The following is a 19,880-nucleotide window of genomic DNA, read 5'->3' as shown; positions in this document are numbered from 1 at the left end:
AAAATCATACTCTCAGGCTTGCTTTCCCTGGGCATCCAACCTAATATAGCCATGTGTTCCATCATCACTGCCACTTCCTAATCCGTTACACTTCTTTTTGTTTCTTCTCAGCACTTACTTCTCTAGTATCCTACTTGTGTGCTCATTGTTTATCTCTCCCACTAGATACCAAGTTATGTACCATTAGAGCAGGTACTTGATGTTTCCCATTCTATCGCACTGCCTGAAATAGCATGACGCATTCAGAAAGTGTTTATTGAATGAATGATGAATGCATGTTTGTCACAAATCTGTTTTATTGATTTATTCATTTGTTTAGCATATTTCCCCCAAATGAATGTAAACTCCGTGAAAACTGGGATCGTGTCCATTTTGTTCACTATTACATCTCCTAAGTTTTGAACAGAGCTATAGCCGTGACAAGTGCAAAGTTATGTTAAAGGAAGGCAGGAGCAACTAAACTGACCAAAGTAGTTATAGGAGTACTCACAGATAAACATGCACCTAAACACAATTGAAAGAGGTGAGAACGAAAAGACTAGAGAAAAAGAAGAGCCGCGGCAGGGGCAGTATCGCGAGGTGTTGGGCAGCCAAGATGGCTTCCGGCACTTGCAGCCACTCTTAATATGGCGACCAGGGAGGGTTCCTGGAGGAAATCACGCGAGAGTTACATCACGCCTACAGTCTGTGAATTGAGCCGGGGGTGTGGAGCAGCCAAGATGGAGCCGGTAGCCGGGGGCACCGGCCCGCTGATCATGAACAACAAACAGCCCCAGCCACCACCACCTCCTCCACCGGCAGCTGCACAGCCTCCTCCCGGAGCCCCGCGAGCCGGCGGAGGCCTCCTGCCCGGGGGCAAAGCCCGGGAGTTCAACCGCAACCAGCGTAAAGACTCGGAGGTCAGGAGCTTCGGGGGGCGAGGACGGCACCGGGCGGGCGGTGGCTGGGTGCCTGGGGCCGCTCTAGGGTTCTAGCTGGGCTTCCCGGAGGGTTGGACATGACCCGGCGGAGGAATTGTCATTTTACAGAGAAAGGAGCAGGAAGCAGAGCTGGCACCCCCGGAATCGGAGGCGTGAAGCCGGGGTCCCATCCCCGAGCTCTGCCGCCTGGGAGAACCCCGAGCCGGCAACTGCTCGCTCGCTCCTCAGGGGCTGGGGCTGAGGGTGCGGCCTCTGGGCCCCAGCCCTGGGGAAGCCGCCCCCGCCCCAGTTCGGGGACGGGGAGTCAGTGGTCTGCGTGCGCTCCGGGGGGTTGGCCTCTGTGTCCCGACCCCTAATCATCTCTGTCCGCCGGTCCTGTGGGCTTTGCAGCGCGAGGTGGGCGGTGTGTGTGGGCTGCGAAGGGAACTCGAAACCGGACGGAGCTGATTATCACTAATAGTACTATACGCCCGGCGTTTTCTTCGAGAGTGGGAGTTGTTAACATTCCCTATTCCCGCTGACCTTAGCTAGTACAGGTCCTGGCTGTAGTTTGACAGTGCCTAATGCGTCCGAGGCTGAACTGTTAACAATCCTAAGTATACACTGTAAACATGCATTAGGGCTCAGCATCGCCTCTCTTGCTGGTGGGGTGTTCCTCTGGTTCCGGAGACACCGTAGTCTGGAGCTGACTAGTCACCTCACCCGGAGTTAAAGAATTCCTCCCACTGCCTCCCGTTGTAGATTTCATGAATGAAGACACACACGTCACAGCCCTTTAGGGCTTCTTAGTCACCACGTTCCCAGAGTATTTACCGTGAGGTCTCCACCTGAGATAACTCAGGGGCTGGTCAGCAGTGAAGGCGCTTATTAATGATGAGGAATTCCTCCTTGTCCAGGCGCAGTGTACCAGGTCATACCAGAGGCTGATGATACCATCTGTAGATATGTGAGATCAGTTCCTCTCAAGCTTTTGTGTTTTGTTGGCCAGTGCAGATCTCTGGTAAAACGTGTCAGAATTTGTCTAGTCCAAAATAGAGGTCCTGTTTTGCTTGAATTATTTGAAAAAGCAATGAATCTGACTTTTTAGAAGCCTTTGCTTTGTGAGGTGATGGAGGATTATGAAAGTGGTGGGTGTGGGCCTGCCTTCATCAGAAGAGGAGTTTTAGTTTAAAACTAGGTATGGAGGCACCTGGGTGGCTTAGGCGGTTGAGCATCTGACTCTGATTTTGGCTCAGGTCATGATCCCAGAGTTGTGGGATTGAACCCTGTGTCTGGCTCCATGGTGAGCATGGAGCCTGCTTAAGATTAATTCTCTCTCCCTCTCCCTCCCTCCCCCCTCCCTGTCTTCCTCCCTGTCTCCCTCTGCCCCTCTCCCTTGCTCCTTCGCTCTCAGAAATAAAAATAAATAAATAAATAAAATTAGTTACAAATTTTCCTAAGTAGCCACAGATGACCAAATAAAAACCCTTTGATGCATTTAAATGTCCCTTTCTACCCTTTAGTTTCCATATAGACTAAACACATGAAAGGCCAGTCAGTGAACACATTCAAGCTGTGAGAGACCTATTTCAATTCATTTTCTTAGAGATCCTGGTGCTGCACTCAGCTCTTTGGGGACATCGCTGGAATTGGTGGGCTGGGACCCTGAGCACTGCTTGGAGGACAGGAAGGCCAACACGATGAGAGCCCACTGTGTGCTACGTGATTTTGATTCAGCCTTAAAAACCTTAAAGATCAGGGTGCCTGGGTGGCTCAGTCGGTTGAGCATCTGACTTTGGCTCACGTCATGATCTTGCAGTTCAGGAGTTCAAGCCCCATGTCAGGATCTGTGCTGACAGCTCAAAGCCTGGAGCCTGCTTCAGATTCTGTGTTTACCTCTCTCTGCCCCTCCCTGGCCCACGATCTGTCTCTCTCCCTCAAAAATAAACAAACATTAAAAAAGAGAAAAACCTTGAAGATAGATTTTTGTCATCCCCATTCCGTAAATGAAGAAACTGAATCTCAGTAAACTTGTGAAACTGTACACCTTCTGTTGCCTCTGATGGAGTAGAGTTCTTCTTTTTTTTTTTCTTTTTCCAGTTTCTGTAGGTTTGTTATCTCATTTTGTGGGTGGTCTTGTCTTCCCAAGTAACTTGTAATTAAGCCTGAAGGCTCTACCTGTTTGTCACCTCTTCTCCCTTCTGAGCACAAGGTTTCCAAGACCTCTAAGATGGTGTTTCTCGGTGATCACCTATCACCGTTAGTGAAAAGGTCCTCTTTGTCAAATTCTCTCCTGTGTGTGGGAGGGAAACCGTTCTGTTAGGCTGCTACCTTCTCTGTTGGTTCTCACTGAAATTTGAGAGAAGGGGAGAGAGCTGAGAGTGTCAATACTCGTTTTGTCCTGAGCTGTTGGTGGCCTACTAGCCAGAAAGAAGTGAGGCTTCTGGACTCTTAGCAGCATGTCGAATGGTCCATTCACTGCACAGAATATGTGCAGTGTTCATTCATCTGACCAGCATTTATTTGACTGTCAACTCTCCATTCATTTCCTCATTCCGGCCAGGTAGCGTGCTGGGCACTGTGGAGTCACTGGTGAGCGGAGTGGACAGAGTTCTCGCTCTTCGGGAACGCGCATGCTCATGGGGAGGCAGTCACAAAGCAAAGACGCGTGCCTGTGTAATTCTCAGTTGTAAGCGCTCTTAAGGAAAAGTGGAAGGTGCTGTGCAAGGTCTTAATCGGGAGGCCTGAGCTGGCCCACGAGGCAAAATGTGATAAAACCTCAGAGAAGTAGAGGCGGTGGTGTCTTGTGACACGGCAGGGTCTCTGGACGCGTGTGTGTTTCTTCCTTTGGATGACACGCACAATGGTCTTGCGCATTACTCTCTCTCCTTTTCCCTAAAGGGCTACTCCGAGTCTCCAGATCTCGAGTTTGAATATGCTGACACAGACAAGTGGGCTGCAGAGCTCTCGGGTAAAGCACAGACTTTCACGTTATTTGGGGGTGTTTTTTCCCATCTTGGTCTTTAACACAAGTAAGAGTGAATGTCATTTTGGAGTTCATTTTTCCCCTGGCTAGCCCAGTGATGAGAGGGGGAGAGAGAGAGAGAGAAAACATGTTAATTATGGGATTCAGCCTTGTATAGCTCATAACTGTGGTGATGCTCCTCGGCCATTCACTGCCCTCCTAGCAGTGGTCTCTCGTAGGGTGTGGGGGTCATGGCGTGTGCCAACGAGCATGCCCGCATCTGTGCACATCTGCTGCAGCTCATGTGTAATGTGCGCTAGCCTGAGCTGCTCCCCAGGCCTCCATCATAGCCACCGGAGAGACACGTGTCCATGGTGGCAGTTAGCCTGTGGCGTGGCGGGGTCCATGTGCACTGGACTGGAAATGCCTGGATTTATACATAACTGGCACTCTGATTATCTGCTACGAGGGAAGTCAGCACTTTCTCTGTCGTGTCATCAGAGCACTAAGACCCCCTTAGTAATTGGAGAGGCCCGGAGTCACTGTGACTCAGGGATAGAATGGGGCCTAGAAGCAAACACTTCACATTCTGTGCTACATGTGAGACCTGCTACAGAATGTGGACACGGAGCTGATGAGGCTGTGTTCTTCATAGAGCTTTACAGCTACACCGAGGGGCCAGAATTCCTGATGAATCGGAAATGCTTTGAGGAAGACTTCCGGATCCATGGTGAGATGATTCCCCTCACTTCTCGGTTCCTTTGACCTGGCATCATGAGAGCTGCAGGGTTTCTCTTAGTCATCTGAGTGGCTGGAGTCACCCTGGACTGGCCCAAGAAACCTGCTGAACCATGATTGGTCAAAGCCACATGGGACATTTGGGGTGGGCCTGCTGGTGCCCTGGTGGTGGCTTTTCAGAGTGTGAGTATTGGGGGGGAAAGCTTTTTATGTAATTGAAACAGCAGCAAAAAATAGTAGTGTTTCAGTCTGGAAGTTTGAATTTCATAGAGCAGCAGTGTGACCTCATACTGCTGTAAGAGAGTATTGAGAGTTTTCTGGCTCTGTGGCAGGCCTGAGTTCAGGGAGTTACCATTGTGCCCGTTCCATTGCGAGGACTCTCCTGGGCTCAGGCGTAACTGTCTCTTGCCCTGCAGTAACGGACAAGAAATGGACGGAGCTGGACACCAGCCAGCACCGTACACATGCCATGAGGCTACTGGATGGCTTGGAAGTCACCGCCAGGGAGAAGAGGCTCAAGGTGGCTCGAGCGATCCTCTACGTTGCCCAAGGTACTAAGCGGGCCCCCAGGCGCCCCGGCACCACCCTGTCAGGTACAGGGAGGGGCTCAGTGAGCTGTGCCCTGTGTTGCAGGCACCTTCGGGGAGTGTGGCTCAGAGGCAGAGGTGCAGTCCTGGATGCGCTACAACATCTTTCTGCTCCTGGAGGTGGGCACGTTCAATGCATTAGTGGAGCTTCTGAATATGGAGATAGAGTGAGTTCTTCTGAGGAGCTTGAGTAGGGAAGGGGAGGCAGGGAGAGGGGATAGAGCTCACAGAACTAACTGGTCTTGAGAAGGGTGAGTGGGCCACCTGTGGCTGAGGGGTGGTCCCAGCTCTGGGCTAGTCACATCAAACTGTGGCCTCCTGGACAGTCGTAACACATAGTGTAGCATTTTATCCCCCAGCCCAGGTCAGGGGAGCTTCTCTTCCTTCCTGGAGGAGGGCCTGACTCCCAAATCTCTCCTGCAGCAACAGTGCGGCCTGCAGCAGTGCGGTGAGGAAGCCGGCCATCTCCCTGGCTGACAGCACAGACCTGAGGTGAGGCCCGGGCTCCCCGAGAGCGGCTCGGAGCAGGGACCCAGGGGGCCGGTTCAGGTGCCTCTCTGCGTGTGCTCCTTCAGCTCATGCTGATCTCCGTGCTGAGGGCCCTCCCTAGGAGGGCTCGGAGAGGGCCCCTATAGGAAGTCTAGAGCCATGGTGACGTGCAGCCTCCTGCCCGCCCTGCTTCCGAGAGCTTGGCGGTATGGTATTTTGTGTTGGGTGAAACACACGATTCCTTGGACTCCACCTTCTCGTGGGTAGCTCAACCCCCCTCTTTTTGATGACGTTTTTTGTTCACACAGGAAGTAATAGCAACTGCTAAACAATAAGGTCACCTTCCCATTTTTGTGAGGCTTAGACTGTCTGGGAGTTTTCACACTGGCTGGCTGTGATGTGCCCTACTGCGGGTGCCCCACTCTGGGTGGGTCTCTGGACACTGCCCACTCGCTCCCGATTTCCGGTCCATCGTGGTAACCTTTGTTTGTTCTTGCCTTGACCCTGCGCTGCCACTTCTGATCTGGCACCTACTTCCACAGCTCACTCCCACTGGAGTTTTCCTGCTCCAGGAAGCTTCGGGCAGTACATGCTTTTGGCCATTCTTGTTCATATCAATGCATTCAACAACCATTTATTTATTAAGCACTTGCTTTGAGTAAGCACTTAGCTCATTGCTGGAACACCAAGCAGAGTAAGATCAGGTCGTAACCTCAGCAGCCTGGGTAAGAAGGACACTCCAAGAGGGGCTCTGTGGGCCTCTCAGTTTTCCCTGTCACAGCTGTCTGCCACCAAGTAGCCTTTGTGCACGAGCTTTCCTCATGTTAGCTGGACCGTGAAGAAGCCAGGATGCCCCTTGGTTCCCCATGGTGCACCACCGTGACTGGCTCTTGTTCCCAGGGTACTGCTCAACATCATGTACCTGATTGTGGAGACCGTTCACCAAGAGTGTGAGGGTGACAAGGCCGAGTGGAGGACCATGCGACAGACCTTCAGGGCCGAGCTGGGTAAGGCTCTGGACATCCTGGGGTCTTGAGGTCTGCCCGGGAACTGAGGCTGCTCACCTTTGGGAGGGTCCTGCTCCTGCTGGTGGCCCTGACCACTTTGTGTTGCCTCTAGGTTCCCCTCTGTACAATAACGAACCATTTGCCATCATGCTGTTTGGGATGGTGACCAAATTTTGCAGCGGCCACGCCCCTCACTTCCCCATGAAGAAAGTACTCTTACTTCTCTGGAAGACAGTGTTGGTGAGCACCCCCTTGAAGGGGGACTCAGCTGCTAGGGGTCGGGGCAGGAGAGAGACTTCACTGTATGTCCTCTTAAGTGTTGAATTATGTGAAAAACTGTGTATAAACTGCTATGTAACTAACTGCTTTGGTTTAAAACGAGACAGCACTTTTGGCTCACTGCAGGCCTTGGGTCAGAATAGATTGTGGGCTCCCTGACTGACTCCTGGAGGCTGCTTCTCTGGTCATAAAACACCTTCCCCCTGGACGGGCCGCTTCTGAACCTGGAGTCAGTACAGTGATTGGAAGCAGCATTAGGGCTGCTGTCATCGGGTCCCCTCAGTTGGAGGTCACGTGAAGGAACCAAGAGTGAGCCCTGGGCTAGCGCCGTCTTCCTCACCGTGTGGTGTGGAGCCTGTTTCTGGCTGGGAGGGCCGGCCAGCACCCCTGACTTGGGGGCCATGTCAGCAGCCGAGCTCTGTGACTCTCCTGCCTGGATGAGTGACCTCAGCAGGGAGCAGAGCTGCAGCTGGGACTCCTCCCCTGTGGTTCATCTCCCTCTTTCCAGGGCAGGCCGACTCTGCAGAGCCAGGCCCGCGAGGTTGGGGTCTCTTTGGAGTGGTGTGCACATTTTGTGTCTGTCAGACGGAAGCTGAATACCCTGGGGTGGTGGCTTCTAGGGTGATGCTGGGAGGAAGCTTTTTAACAAAACTTGAGTATATAACAACATGTTCCCAGTTTGAATTTGAAAGACTGGTGTATACAGCTTTTGAAGCATGTGAGTCTCACAGACTTTTCTAGAAACCTGAAGGGATAGGCTCTTCAGTCTGCTTTTTTGACAGGAGGAGTACATATCCTGTGTACAGGGCTGAGTGTGTCTGCACTAGCTCAGTCAGCCCGCGTGTCTCCTTCCCTTGGTCCGTTTTCTCCACTCCCACATCGGTGTCACTGAATTCCCGTGTGACTGGGTGTAGTCCCTTGTTCGGGAATTGATGCAGGTCGGAGTGTCACGCATGCTTTTAAGCCTGACGCAGGGCTGAGGGAGGGACCCATCTGTAGCTGTGTTGACCCCCTTCCCCACCCCTTGTCCGCCACGCAGTGCACGCTGGGTGGCTTTGAGGAGCTGCAGAGCATGAAGGCTGAGAAGCGCTCCATCCTGGGCCTCCCCCCGCTGCCCGAGGATAGCATCAAGGTGATCCGCAACATGAGGGCTGCCTCCCCGCCAGCGTCTGCCTCAGATCTGCTTGAGCAGCAGCAGAAGCGGGGCCGTCGGGAGCACAAGGTGAGAGTGACCAGTGTCCCCCGTGACTCCCGAGGGTCTGAGGTGCACAACCCATGGCAGCCTGGTCCCTGGGTGAGCAGGGTTGTTGGAAGTCCTCTCTGAGCAACTAGTCCAAATGAAGCCCTCCCAGCCAGCGACACTGCTTCTCTAACCCAGGGCCCAGTCGATAATAGGGACTCACCATGTGGCACTTTTGAGGCACTGCGGCAAGAAAGGGTTTGTCTTCTGGGCCCAACCTTGACTTCCTGTCTGGTTTTCCACTGCTCTTGGCTCTGGCCGCTACCTCGCTGTGTGATCGCTCATCTGTCCTCCATGCCCTCTTCCGGTTCCTCGCATGGCACCTGTCCGATTCCCCTTCCCTCTGTTTTCAGGCACTGATAAAACAGGACAACTTGGATGCCTTCAACGAGCGGGATCCGTACAAGGCTGACGACTCTCGAGAAGAGGAGGAGGAGAATGATGATGACAACAGCCTGGAGGGGGAGACGTTCCCCCTTGAGCGGGACGAAGTGATGCCTCCCCCGCTGCAGCACCCTCAGAGCGACAGGCTCACCTGCCCCAAGGGGCTTCCGTGGGCACCCAAGGTCAGGTGAGCCTCAGCCTCCTGGGGCCCTCCTCCCCCAGGCCTGCCCCAACATGGGGTCCTCTGCAGGGCCAGGCTGACCTTGGCTCTGAGAAGGTATCCTCTGTCAGCCCAGAGGTCTCCAGGTGCTGGCCTTGGACAGAGAGATCCGTGTATGGCTCCTGAATCAGTGATACGAGTTAGCTCTGGTTAGAGCCACACTAATGAAGGGGGAATTGGGAAAAATTAAAACAAGGACATTTAACTGAACCCAAACTGTCCCCACTCATCCCAGGGTTGTATGTGGTTTTTAACAGAAAAATGAAAGATGAAGGAAAAACTTTAGAATCCTAGTTAAGGTGTTTGAGAGACGTGTGCATAAATCAGGTGAAAAGGTACCCCGGGTATAAGTGGTTTTTGTTTGAAAAGGCACCAACTTAAGAAACGGGGATGTGTGAAAGGGCACGGAAGTCACGTTCAATCTGAAACCCCAGTTCTCAGGGATCTGTGGATGGGATTACAACGCAAGTCTTCAGAAAGCACCAGCTCTGCTGCTTGTTTGAGGCAGGAAAACAGGATTCCTGTGAAAATATCAGAAGCTTATAGATCCAATTGTTGTAAAAACTGCATATTTGAGAAATTCTTTTGACAAACTCGTTACTGATATCTGAATGACATGTGCTTCTAAGTTTGATGTATCACCTTAATTTTATAGATAAATTGATTACACATAATATATTTTCAGGTTGTTGACCCGACAACATTACGAAGGACATTAAAACAGTTTGAAGATTTTTTTTCTTTTCTTTTTTTTTTTTTTAACTGAAAAGAAAAACAATGGTGGGAGACCGTTCCTTCCGGCTTCGAAATTTATGGACCTTCTGTGTTTTATTAACCATGACACCTTGAAGTGACCTTCAATAAACTCTTTTTTCTCATTCTCTTTGGCAGAGAGAAAGACATTGAAATGTTCCTCGAGTCCAGCCGTAGCAAGTTTATAGGTTACACTCTAGGCAGGTGAGTGTGATCTGAGTTTCTTTTGAAGAAAGGTAGCCGGAGCTCAGTCTCCTGGCCTCTGGTGTTTGTGGATCGAGGGTGAATTGATGTCTGGGCTCAACACAGGGCTTTCTTTATTCTGTAGTGACACGAACACAGTGGTGGGGCTGCCCAGGCCAATCCACGAAAGCATCAAGACTCTGAAACAGGTAGGCGGCCTTGGGTGAGCTTTTGGCCTACTTTGGTCCCAAGTGAGTAAAGTGAGAGCAGCCTGTTGGGAGAAACCTTTTGAGACGGTTGTCCGCCTGAAGGAGCCGTGGGCGGGGGAATGGACCGCAGCAACACCCTTTAACGTGGTTCTTTTTACGTTTACCTACTGTAGCTGAGTTCTTGTTAGGGACTTAACTGGGGGGTTATTAAGGATCTACTTGACAGTTGGAGTTTTAAGGGGCCCGATAAGTAGCCCTCCCTTTTCCTAGCCTTAGTTCTAAGGCATTTGATATTGAGGAGCCGGCAGAGGGAGAGCGAAACACCAGCTTTACTTTAGATAGAGTGACTAGAGAATGAGCCGTAAGAACACTGCAATGATCTGCATCCCAGTACATTACTTCCAGAATTAGGCAGACAGGGTCAGGCCATGCTGGAACCCCGCTAAGCCTGGTTGAGGCGCAGAAGAGAGCACAGGCTTTTCTTTTTTCTAAAGAGAAAAGAGAAGGAGGTTGGGCTCAGAGTTCTGTTCCTCCTTCCATACCTGCCAGTCAGCAAAGGGAGGAACGGGCGTGTGGGAAGAGGCAGGGAGGCTGGGAGTTTTTGCACACGCATGTGTCTCCACATGGGAGGAGGCCTCAAGACTGGGGGAAGGATGTCTTCCCCGACAGCCTGTCGGCAGCGTAAATGTTGATATGTTCTTGAAGTATGTGTTGGAGATTTGTAGTATAAAGTAGGCCTTGTGCAGCTAGGCTTTTTGAATACTTGCTTCTGAGTATTTGATTCTCCCTTTAATAGTTTTTTCTGCTGTCTTTATAGCTATCTGAAAGCCCCTTTCCTTTAGTTTGTTTTTTTTTTTCTAATGTGAGTTTTTTAGACTGGTTTTAAGAAGTATGTGCCCACTTAGAAAATATTCTTGATTTGAGTTAGGGATCTTTGTGGTGACTTCGCCCTCTTTGAGAAGCTCGGACTCGAGGAAAGTTGCATGGGGTCTTCACCAGGGTGTGGGGCTCTGGCCGGTGACTGAGAGATGTCCCCGCTCTCTCTCCAGCACAAGTACACGTCGATTGCAGAGGTACAGGCGCAGATGGAGGAGGAGTACCTTCGCTCTCCTCTCTCAGGGGTGAGTCTGACGCCTTCTTCAGCCACTGGGCCTCCCGCAGCTCCTAGGCACTGTGCTGGGCCTAGACCACAAAGCTTTCCCAGGCCCCGCCCTCAAAAATCTCCCAGTCTTACTCCCACTGCAGGGGTGGCGTATGTCTAGTGTGGGGGTCAAGAGCACAGACTTAGCCGGTCACCTGCCTCTGACTCTCAGCTCTGCCACTCAGTAGGTGGCATGTTAGGCAAGTTACCGAGTCTCTCTGTGCTTTAGTTTCCTTGCCTGTAGAATGGGAACAAAAATAGTACCTCTTTCAGAAAGCTGAGGATTGACTGAATCATTACAAGCATAGTGCCTGGCATGGGTAGCATGTGCATTCTTCCAGGTTTGCCATCGGTCTTGACATCATTAGTTACACTGACACTTCACAGAGTCTCCTCCAGCCAGCTATTGAGCTGGCCTAGGAGACCGTAGCCGGACTGGAGTTTTGTGTTTGTACCTACTGTGTTCCAAGGGAGAAGAGGATGTGGAGCAGGTTCCCGCGGAGACCCTGTACCAAGGCTTGCTTCCCAGCCTGCCTCAGTACATGGTGAGTGCTCCTGCTCTGGAGGTGGGCCCGGGACCCCTCCGGTGCCCGTCACTGGTACCTCCCGTGGGGCCGCCTACCCCAGCACCTCCCGAAGGACCGCCTCTCAGGGCTTCTGCTTCACCAGATCGCGCTGCTGAAGATCCTGCTGGCCGCCGCCCCCACCTCGAAGGCCAAAACTGACTCAATCAACATCTTGGCAGATGTGCTGCCTGAGGAGATGCCGTGAGTGGTATTGCTGTGAATGGAGCAGGTCAGGGGCCGCAGGAGAGGGGGACAGGGAAGCGTTCGCTTCTGGTCCCACTCTTGCTAGGTTGGTTTTTTGGCTCAGTTTCTCTGTAGGTTAAGTTTTGGGTATTCCTAACTCAGAAGAAAGAAAATGTATCGGATTAAATATTTAGTTTTACTGGTTGGGGAAGTGGCATAAGGTGGTCAGCCTGGATTCCAGTGGAGACCCTGCTGCTGAGTGAACCGGGGAAAATCCATTTTCTCCTCTGTAAAATGAATTAGGCTGTGTTCGACATTTCCTGAAACCCTCCCTCGAAAGCTGTGTGAGCAGCACGTCCAGGACGTGTAGGTTTAGCTTCTGGACAGTTTGCCAGCCAACAGCTGAACCTGAGCTGGGTGCGGATTCTTCCCTGGTCGCCGGTGATTTGGCACGGGGGGTGTTGGCAGGTATCTCTGGCTGATAGTGGAATCCTTAGGGGTTCTTTTTCCCCGAGGCACTGACCTCATCGCTTTGATGTGAGAGTACCAAACAAGATCATTTTCTGCTTTGAGAAGGGCCTGGGCCTCGATCTGACCTCCTTCGTGGTGCCAGCTCTGAGCTGGGCTCCCTGGGGGCTGGGTCCCTTGAGTCTGACAGTGACAGCTGGGCGAGGGCGGAGGCAGGGATTGGTGACTACCAAAGGGAGCGCCCCAGCACACTGGCCATCATGATGGTCCTTGGAAGAGAGTCCCAGAGCCCAATATTAAATCTCCTCTTGGAGAGACTTACAGTGAGAAGTCCTGAATTAAACCAGTTTAACTCTGTGCTTCTACCATTTATCTGACTCCAGAGCCCTTTTTGCTCCATAACGTGAAGTGTCTCAATGTACTAGTGTTCAACAGAATACACTTGGAGGAATCCTAGTTTATCTCGCGGCAAAAGTTTAGGAAGATCTTGAAAAGGAGGCATTTATTTGGGGAGGAAAAACGGAAATGGGTTAAGAACGTGTTTGAGGCCTCACAAGGAGCAAGTGGTGCTGAGCCAGATTGCTTGCTGAGGCGGGCCCAGGGAGGAGGAGGAGGCCAGGGCCTGGTCTTGGGGCTGTCCATGGGGTGGCTGGTGAGGTGGGAGCCTTTGCCCGGGAAGGCTCAGGGATCCCATCTCTCCTGCGAGCGGCCAGTAGGTGGTGCTGCCCATGCCTGTGGCTCACCCGGAAATGGTGTTTCCAGCACCACAGTGTTGCAGAGCATGAAGCTGGGGGTGGATGTGAACCGCCACAAAGAGGTCATTGTTAAGGCCATTTCTGCTGTCCTGCTGTTGCTGCTCAAGCATTTTAAGTTGAACCACGTCTACCAGGTACCTGGGGGCCTTCCTTTCTGTTCACTGGGCCAGGGCCTCAGGGCTGTTCCTGTAGCCTCGAAGAACAGAGGCCTTGCCCTTCAGATTCTCTTGAGCTCTGCATGAACGTTTTAAGACACAGTCTTCCAACCAAAGCCTTTAATCACTGGAGGGAAGAGGGTGAGGTCCTAAAGGGCATGCTTATTTTTTTCTCTTGGTTTCAGTTTGAATACATGGCCCAGCACCTGGTGTTTGCCAATTGCATCCCTTTGATCCTCAAGTTCTTCAATCAAAACATCATGTCCTACATCACTGCCAAGAACAGGTGATAAGGATGAGGGATCAGGAAGGGGTAGAGCTTGCTGGATGGCCGGAGGCCCAGCTGGCATCTCCTGAGCTCATTCAGCACATAGAAGCCAGCACTATGCCAGGCATCAGGACACAAAGATGTGCGAGTCGTGGTCTCTACTATGGCGAATGCCAGTGTGTCAGGTCTGAGCTAAGCTAGTCTAGTGACAGGTGAGTCAGTCTGTGCCTTGGTGGGAGGGCTCTCATCCCAGGCCCTCACTGTTGTGTGCTTTTTTTGTTCTCCAAGGAGCTCTGCCGTGTGCACTCTAGGGACCCACCTGCTGACTCTTACCCCTGTCCCCCTTGCCTGGTGCCAGCTGTAGCTGACGGGGCACTGCAGAGTGCGCTGTGGGCCAGACACCGTCTCCGGGAGGGGCTGGGCATCCATTAATTACCTTAAGTCTTCCACAGCCCCAGACTCCTTGCTGTTGGGAAAGCAGGGTCTCTGGAACTTACAAGATGACAGGCTTGTCTCTGGTATAGAGGGACTGTATAAGTTCACTTGTAACAGAGACTTCATCATCCTCTAGCTGGTGAAATGTGGGGAATGCAGGCTAGGCAGTCCTGCTTCTGCTCCCTGCAAGTGAGTGAGGAGGGTGAGAGCCAGCCACGCCCCAGCAGTTTGTCTAGCCCCTAGCCTTGCTCACTGTGGTCACCGGCTTCTCTTCCCGCTGCAGCATCTCTGTCCTGGATTACCCCCATTGCGTGGTGCATGAGCTGCCGGAGCTGACAGCTGAGAGTCTGGTGAGCCACACTGTCCCTTTGGCCTTGGGGAGCGCAGAGGGGTCAGAGGGCCTGCCTCCCCCAACAGACGGGTTGAGGGGTGCACAGATGAGGTCACCTTTGGGTGCTGGCTTTTAAAACACTGAAATTGCATAGAAGGGCTGGAGGAGGGACCTTGCAGAGTGGAGAGATTTGGATACAGGGAGTAGCTCATCAGGACTGAGGTGTTCAGAGGCTGCTGACCCAGAGCTCTCCTGGTCGAGTGCTTTCCCTCCCACACTGAATCTCTGTGGGGCACAGCTTCGAGGGGGCCTCTGGGTGGTACCCCAGGTGAGGAGGCTGACAGCACAGCCCCCTCAAATCATGCTCCATGGTTCCTGCAGAAAAACTCATGGGGGCCCCCTTCCCCCTGCCAAGCTCTGGGCTGAGGAGAGGAGAGGGCTGCCGGGACATGCGACAAGAGAGCTGGCAGTTGCGAGTGAGGTGTAAGGGCCTCGGAGAGCACTGAGCACCCGCAGCCGTGCGAGTCATGGCTGTTCCTGGGTTTTCCCTGCAGGAAGCAGGTGACAATAACCAGTTTTGCTGGAGGAACCTCTTTTCTTGCATCAATCTGCTTCGGATCCTGAACAAGCTGACAAAATGGAAGCATTCAAGGACGATGGTGAGCTAGTGCGGGCAGCAGGCCCAAACTCAGAGCTCAAGGCAGAGGGCCACACTTCGTGCTCTCCCCTCCCAGGACGGCCCCGCGGCAGGCTTGCTGCTGCCCTGTCCCCTTCTCACTGGACTCTTCTGTAGCCACCTCTTGCATGTTAATGGCTGATGCCTGGCCCCCTACTGAGTTGAACTAGAAGCTAGAAGAGGCTCAGTCATGCCCTGAAACGAATTGACACTTCGAGAAGGGATTTTACTACATCTTCTTAATCTCCACTGGTAACACCAGGGAGATTCTAGGAGGGTTCTAGGAGTTTCTCTTAACCCTGAGTGTGAGGACACCTTTGGGGTCGGGAGGTCCGTGACTCCTCGGAGATTTTACATACATGCGTGTAGGAACATTCATAGTGAGAGGATTCACGGCTTTCCTCAGATTTCACAGTGACCCGGAATGGTAGCAGTGGGGAGTCCATGCTCAGTCGGGGGAAACCGGGGCAGTTGGTTACCCTTCACCCTAGAAGGGGTGAGTGGCGAGGTAGTAGTGCCAGTGTTTCTCTCTGCCCTCAACCTGGTCCTTGTGCCCCTTCCCAGATGCTAGTGGTGTTCAAGTCGGCCCCCATCTTGAAGCGGGCCCTGAAGGTGAAACAGGCCATGATGCAGCTCTATGTGCTGAAGCTGCTCAAGGTGCAGACCAAGTATCTGGGACGGCAGTGGCGGAAGAGCAACATGAAGACCATGTCCGCCATCTACCAGAAGGTGCGGCACCGGCTCAACGACGACTGGGCCTACGGCAACGGTGAGCCTCCGGCGCAAGCCGAGCGGGGGGCTGATGGGTCCCCGGAACCCTGAAGAGTCCAGCTCCTGCTTTGTGGCATCAGGATAGGAGCTCCAGGAAGGACTTCTAGAAGCTGCCTTGGCTTGGTGCCTGTGATCATTCCCCATTCCTCTCTTCCTCGCCCTGAAGTATTTCCTTGTCCGGAAACCCTCACAAGACACTCTCCCATCTTTTCTCGCCCCCTCACAACTGCCTTACTTCTGGCCGCTGAAATTCCCAGAGCCTGATGGCTGCCTTGCCCCCAGTTTCTTCTCCATCAGCGCCTCAAACTGTGCCCCCCAAGATCTTTTTAAAAAGCAGATCCTGTGGGGCTAACTCCCTGAGGAACATCCTTCATTAGCTTCTCTTTCCTTTAGAATTTGAGCCAAACTCTTAAGCAAGGCATGTGAGCCTTGCCCAGCCTCCCTTGCCCGCCTTCGTCATCTGATCCAGCTTCTCTTCAGCCCAGCCTCCATCACACACAGGGATCCAGGCACATTTGCCATGTTGTGCCTCACTTCTCTTGCCCCTGGCAGGATGCCTCCCTCCTACCCCTAACTGTTCTGTGTCTGTGTGCGTCCCTCCCATCTGGGCGGCTCCCTCAGCCTCCAGGCCGAGTGGGCTCTTCCCGGGCTTTCCTGGCTGTGCCACTGCACCATACAGTTCATAGCCCACGGCCCCGTGGCCAGGTGACCGCATCTACACCCCAGTGCCCTGAATTTGCATAGAGCCTGCGTGGCCCCCAGTCCCTGGTGAGGGGATTGAGGGAATGAGCAAATGAGGGGACTCGGAGTTTCCTGCCATCGATCTCAGAGAGCCAGGGAGAGTGTAACTTTCAGAGACGTGTGGCATTCCTGTGGCTCACCCTGGCTGGCTCTCCCTAAGATGCAGTGTGGCTTCTTTCTTGTATATCTGGTTTCTCTCTTTTTACCTTACTTTCTTGTGTATCTAAGGAAAAAGTCCTGTCAGTCTTCCTGAGGACGGAGATTGGAGGTCTCCGGCTCCTGGTTGACAGTGAACATTTCAGGTCGGGGCCAGCCTGGCCCCAGCGGCAATGAACCCAGGGGGAGCTGCCACGAGGGCTCGGCTCCTAAACATGCCTTCCTGCTTTCTCCCAGATCTTGATGCCCGGCCCTGGGACTTCCAGGCAGAGGAGTGTGCCCTTCGTGCCAATATTGAACGCTTCAACGCCCGGCGGTACGACCGAGCCCACAGCAACCCGGACTTCCTGCCTGTGGACAACTGTCTGCAGAGTGTCCTGGGCCAGCGGGTGGACCTCCCTGAGGACTTTCAGATGAACTACGACCTCTGGTTAGAAAGGGAGGTCTTCTCCAAGCCCATCTCCTGGGAGGAGCTGCTGCAGTGAGGCTCCTGGGCAGGGGACTGACTGAAAAGGAAAGTCAGGTGATCTGGAAGTGCCCCTGGGGCTGTCCCAATTCATTGCTGCAGTGCTCCCACCTCTCTCCAGGTGGCAGCACAGCCCCACTGCACCCTCCCGGGGCCCGCAGGGCTTGTGGGTGAGTTCAGATTTGGCCCTTCGTTCATTCCTAGCGTCCTGCTCAGAGCCGGCAGCTCTCTGCGTGGGACCCTCTCTTCCTTCACTCCTCCCCACCCTCTTCTCTTGGACATGGTTGGTTGCCGCTCATTTCTCAGTTCAGCCCAGGCGCAGGATTAGCCAAGGTGGGCTGGGAAGCCATTGCGTCTGAATGGCAGGGATCACACTGAGACTCTTCTGAGGCACACAGTCCTTGGTGTGTTAGCTGGCCAAGGAGGAGGGCTTAGGATTAGGGCCAGGGCCAGGAAGTCGGACGCTTGATTTTGCTTTGGGGGTTTCTGGTGTCATTCTAGCCTCCTGCTAAGTTTCTTCCAGAGGCAATTGCAGAAGCTCCTACTGCTGCCTCAGTACTTTGATTTTGGACAGGGTTGGGGGGAAGAGAGGCTGCCCTTAACCAGAGGTGCCACTTTTCCTCTTGGTCTGCAAGGGTCTGTAAATACCTATATATAAATCTCTGTATTCTCTTGTGTCACGTGGGGGTTTTTAACGTGTTTGTGTATTTGGTTTACATTAAAAGGAAGCAAAAACGACCCCCATTGCCTTGTCTGCAGGAAGTACGGTCCCTGAGTATCTGTAAGTGTAGAAAGTGGGTTTTCCCGCCAACACTGATAGTTTGCCCACTTGTTCCCTGCCAGGCTGCCTGCCTTCCCCACCTGAGGGGGAGATGCTGGAGAAGTTGGCATTTATCCAGAGTGTTTTCTCCCACATCAGTCTGGGATCACTCCAGCCCAGCTCCAGGACTCTGGGCTGCCGGGGTGAGAAGTTGTCCTGTACCCCTGTGCTCGATATCATTGCAGTGGGAGCCCCAGGCGTCTCCGGGTCACTCTCCTGAGGGGGCCTCGGCCGAACCAATTTCAATGCCAGGGAGGGGCAGGGGCTAGGTCAGAGAGCGCGTCAGCCGCTCTGGGCCCTGGCAAGGGTAGGTGGGGTTGGGACTGAGAGGAGACTTCTCTGCCCAGAGCCTGGGGAAGCAGACCATCCGGAGTCAGCCTCACAGTGGGAAGGAGGGTGTCAGAGGACCCAGGAACCCGCCTCGCTGGGGAAGAGGTGAGGAAAATCCGTCCAGGAGGTGTTGCCATGCAGACTCCTGGAGCCGCCACCTGACCTTCCCATCCCTGGACACGTGCTTCCCCCTGGTTCCATCGTGAGACCTTGTTTCTGATGCTTGTGAAAGTGCTGTTCCCTTTCCAGAGTTACTTAAGGGCCCTTATCTTATCTTTAGGCCGTGTGTATGCGATCCTAGGTCTCTCGACTTACCTAGGAAGTGTACCCCAGGGACAATCTCTCTCCTGTTGTTTCTTCTGTGCAGTGCCTGCGCCTGGGTTTTGACAGAGCCTCAGTGCAGGCCCCCAAGCTGGGCTTCCAAAGTAAGCCTCAATGTGCCCCCATGGTTAGGGGCCGCACAGGGGAAGTGAGCACTTTTCCTGAGAGTCACACAGCCTCTGAGATAGGAAGTCCTTGTGACTGAGTGATGTTTTGCCCCCGAGCAACTTGCTAAGGACAATGGAATTTGACCCAGTTCATGTGTGCCTGATGGATTTTCTGCTGTTTCTTGCCAGGACCAACAGGAAGTATGCATCTTGAGATTTTAGTTTGGGTCAGGTAGATATCCCAGTCATACTTCACCAGGCGGCCTGGCTCACTGAGCCAGCTTGTCTGAGGGCTTTGTTTCCTCCCCCTCTTTTGATTTCCCCAATCTCCTCTGAAGTTTCCCTTAATCAGAGGTGCCATTTTTCCCTCTTGGGTTGCAAAGGTCTGTACATATCTATATATAAATCTGTGCAAAAAGAACACAGAATGATCAAAGCTGTAACGGCCATAAAGCCCGGCTAAGCTGGTGAATCCATACGTCTGCAGGCCCAGGGGCTGGCCTAGGAGAGCGAGAGCCTTATCGCAGCCACAGAGGGTGCCGGTGCCAGGCCGGCTGTTCAGATTTAAGCTCTTGTACAGAAATGTCTTTTGGAGCAAGTGGCCACCCACAGCGTCTGGCTTTCTCTGGGTTCTGAGACAGGCAGGGTCCACGAAGATCCTTTGTAAGTGCTTGAGTTACATAAAATGTTGACTGTTGCTACCCGAGCTCAAGGTCCAGTGCTTCCCGTCATCACTGTGGCCGTATCACGTGAGGGAACTGTCCCCTGTGAATCAACAGAGTTACCACTTCCTGAGTGCCAGATAGGTCCCAGGCCCAACACTGATGCTTCTTGAAAGTTCATTTTCCACACAGGAGCCAGCCAATGTTTAGTGCTTACTAGGTGCCGGCACTACTCTGAGCACTTTGTATATAATAACATCTTACTGCTTCTAAGAACCCTGGGAAGTAGGACCGCTACAGTGCTTAGTGTGCACACGAGACACTGGAGCAGAAAGGGTAGAGAACTGAGGTCAAAGAATAACGAGAGGCAGAGCCTGGATGCCAACCCAGCCCAGGTCTCTGTTTGCCGAGTGTATCCGTCCCGTCCCCCCATCCCCACCCCCGCGCCCTTTCTCTGATGAATCTTTTCTGTTCCCCAGCAGTTGATACCAGTGCATTCATTTGCTCTGGTATTCACTTTAGGTCAGTAGCTAGTATTTGCTCAAGCACAGTCCTTGGCAAGAAGATTCTTGGCA

The 19,880-nt window shown here is 52.9% G+C and overlaps 1 protein-coding gene across 4 annotated transcripts; it reads left to right on the top strand.

Annotated features, from left to right (window-relative positions):
• Positions 1–677: 677 nt before the first annotated feature.
• STRIP1 (striatin interacting protein 1) lies at positions 678–19,340 on the top strand. 4 transcript variants are annotated; one of them, XR_003911604.1, is made up of 22 exons: positions 678–899; positions 3,801–3,870; positions 4,520–4,594; positions 5,019–5,153; positions 5,236–5,356; positions 5,613–5,681; positions 6,579–6,685; positions 6,798–6,925; positions 8,004–8,186; positions 8,558–8,775; positions 9,700–9,765; positions 9,890–9,953; positions 11,003–11,074; positions 11,556–11,639; positions 11,764–11,861; positions 13,074–13,200; positions 13,407–13,507; positions 14,208–14,274; positions 14,810–14,914; positions 15,496–15,700; positions 16,837–18,028; positions 18,233–19,340. XR_003911604.1 is itself a non-coding variant. In XM_029946476.1 (21 exons), the coding sequence occupies exons 1-21, from the start codon at positions 720–722 to the stop codon at positions 17,082–17,084; spliced, it is 2,514 nt and encodes an 837-aa protein (XP_029802336.1). In that variant the 5' UTR covers positions 678–719; the 3' UTR covers positions 17,085–19,340. The 4 variants fall into 4 exon arrangements, 3 of the variants coding, with proteins under 3 accessions (XP_029802336.1, XP_029802335.1, XP_029802337.1); XM_029946476.1 differs by having other exon boundaries at positions 11,565–11,639; positions 16,837–19,340; XM_029946475.1 differs by having other exon boundaries at positions 16,837–19,340.
• The last annotated feature ends 540 nt before the right edge of the window (positions 19,341–19,880 follow it).

Source organism: Suricata suricatta, chromosome 8, assembly GCF_006229205.1.
Source record: "Suricata suricatta isolate VVHF042 chromosome 8, meerkat_22Aug2017_6uvM2_HiC, whole genome shotgun sequence".
NCBI lineage: Eukaryota > Metazoa > Chordata > Mammalia > Carnivora > Herpestidae > Suricata > Suricata suricatta.
This window is presented reverse-complemented; position numbering and strand designations above follow the sequence as displayed.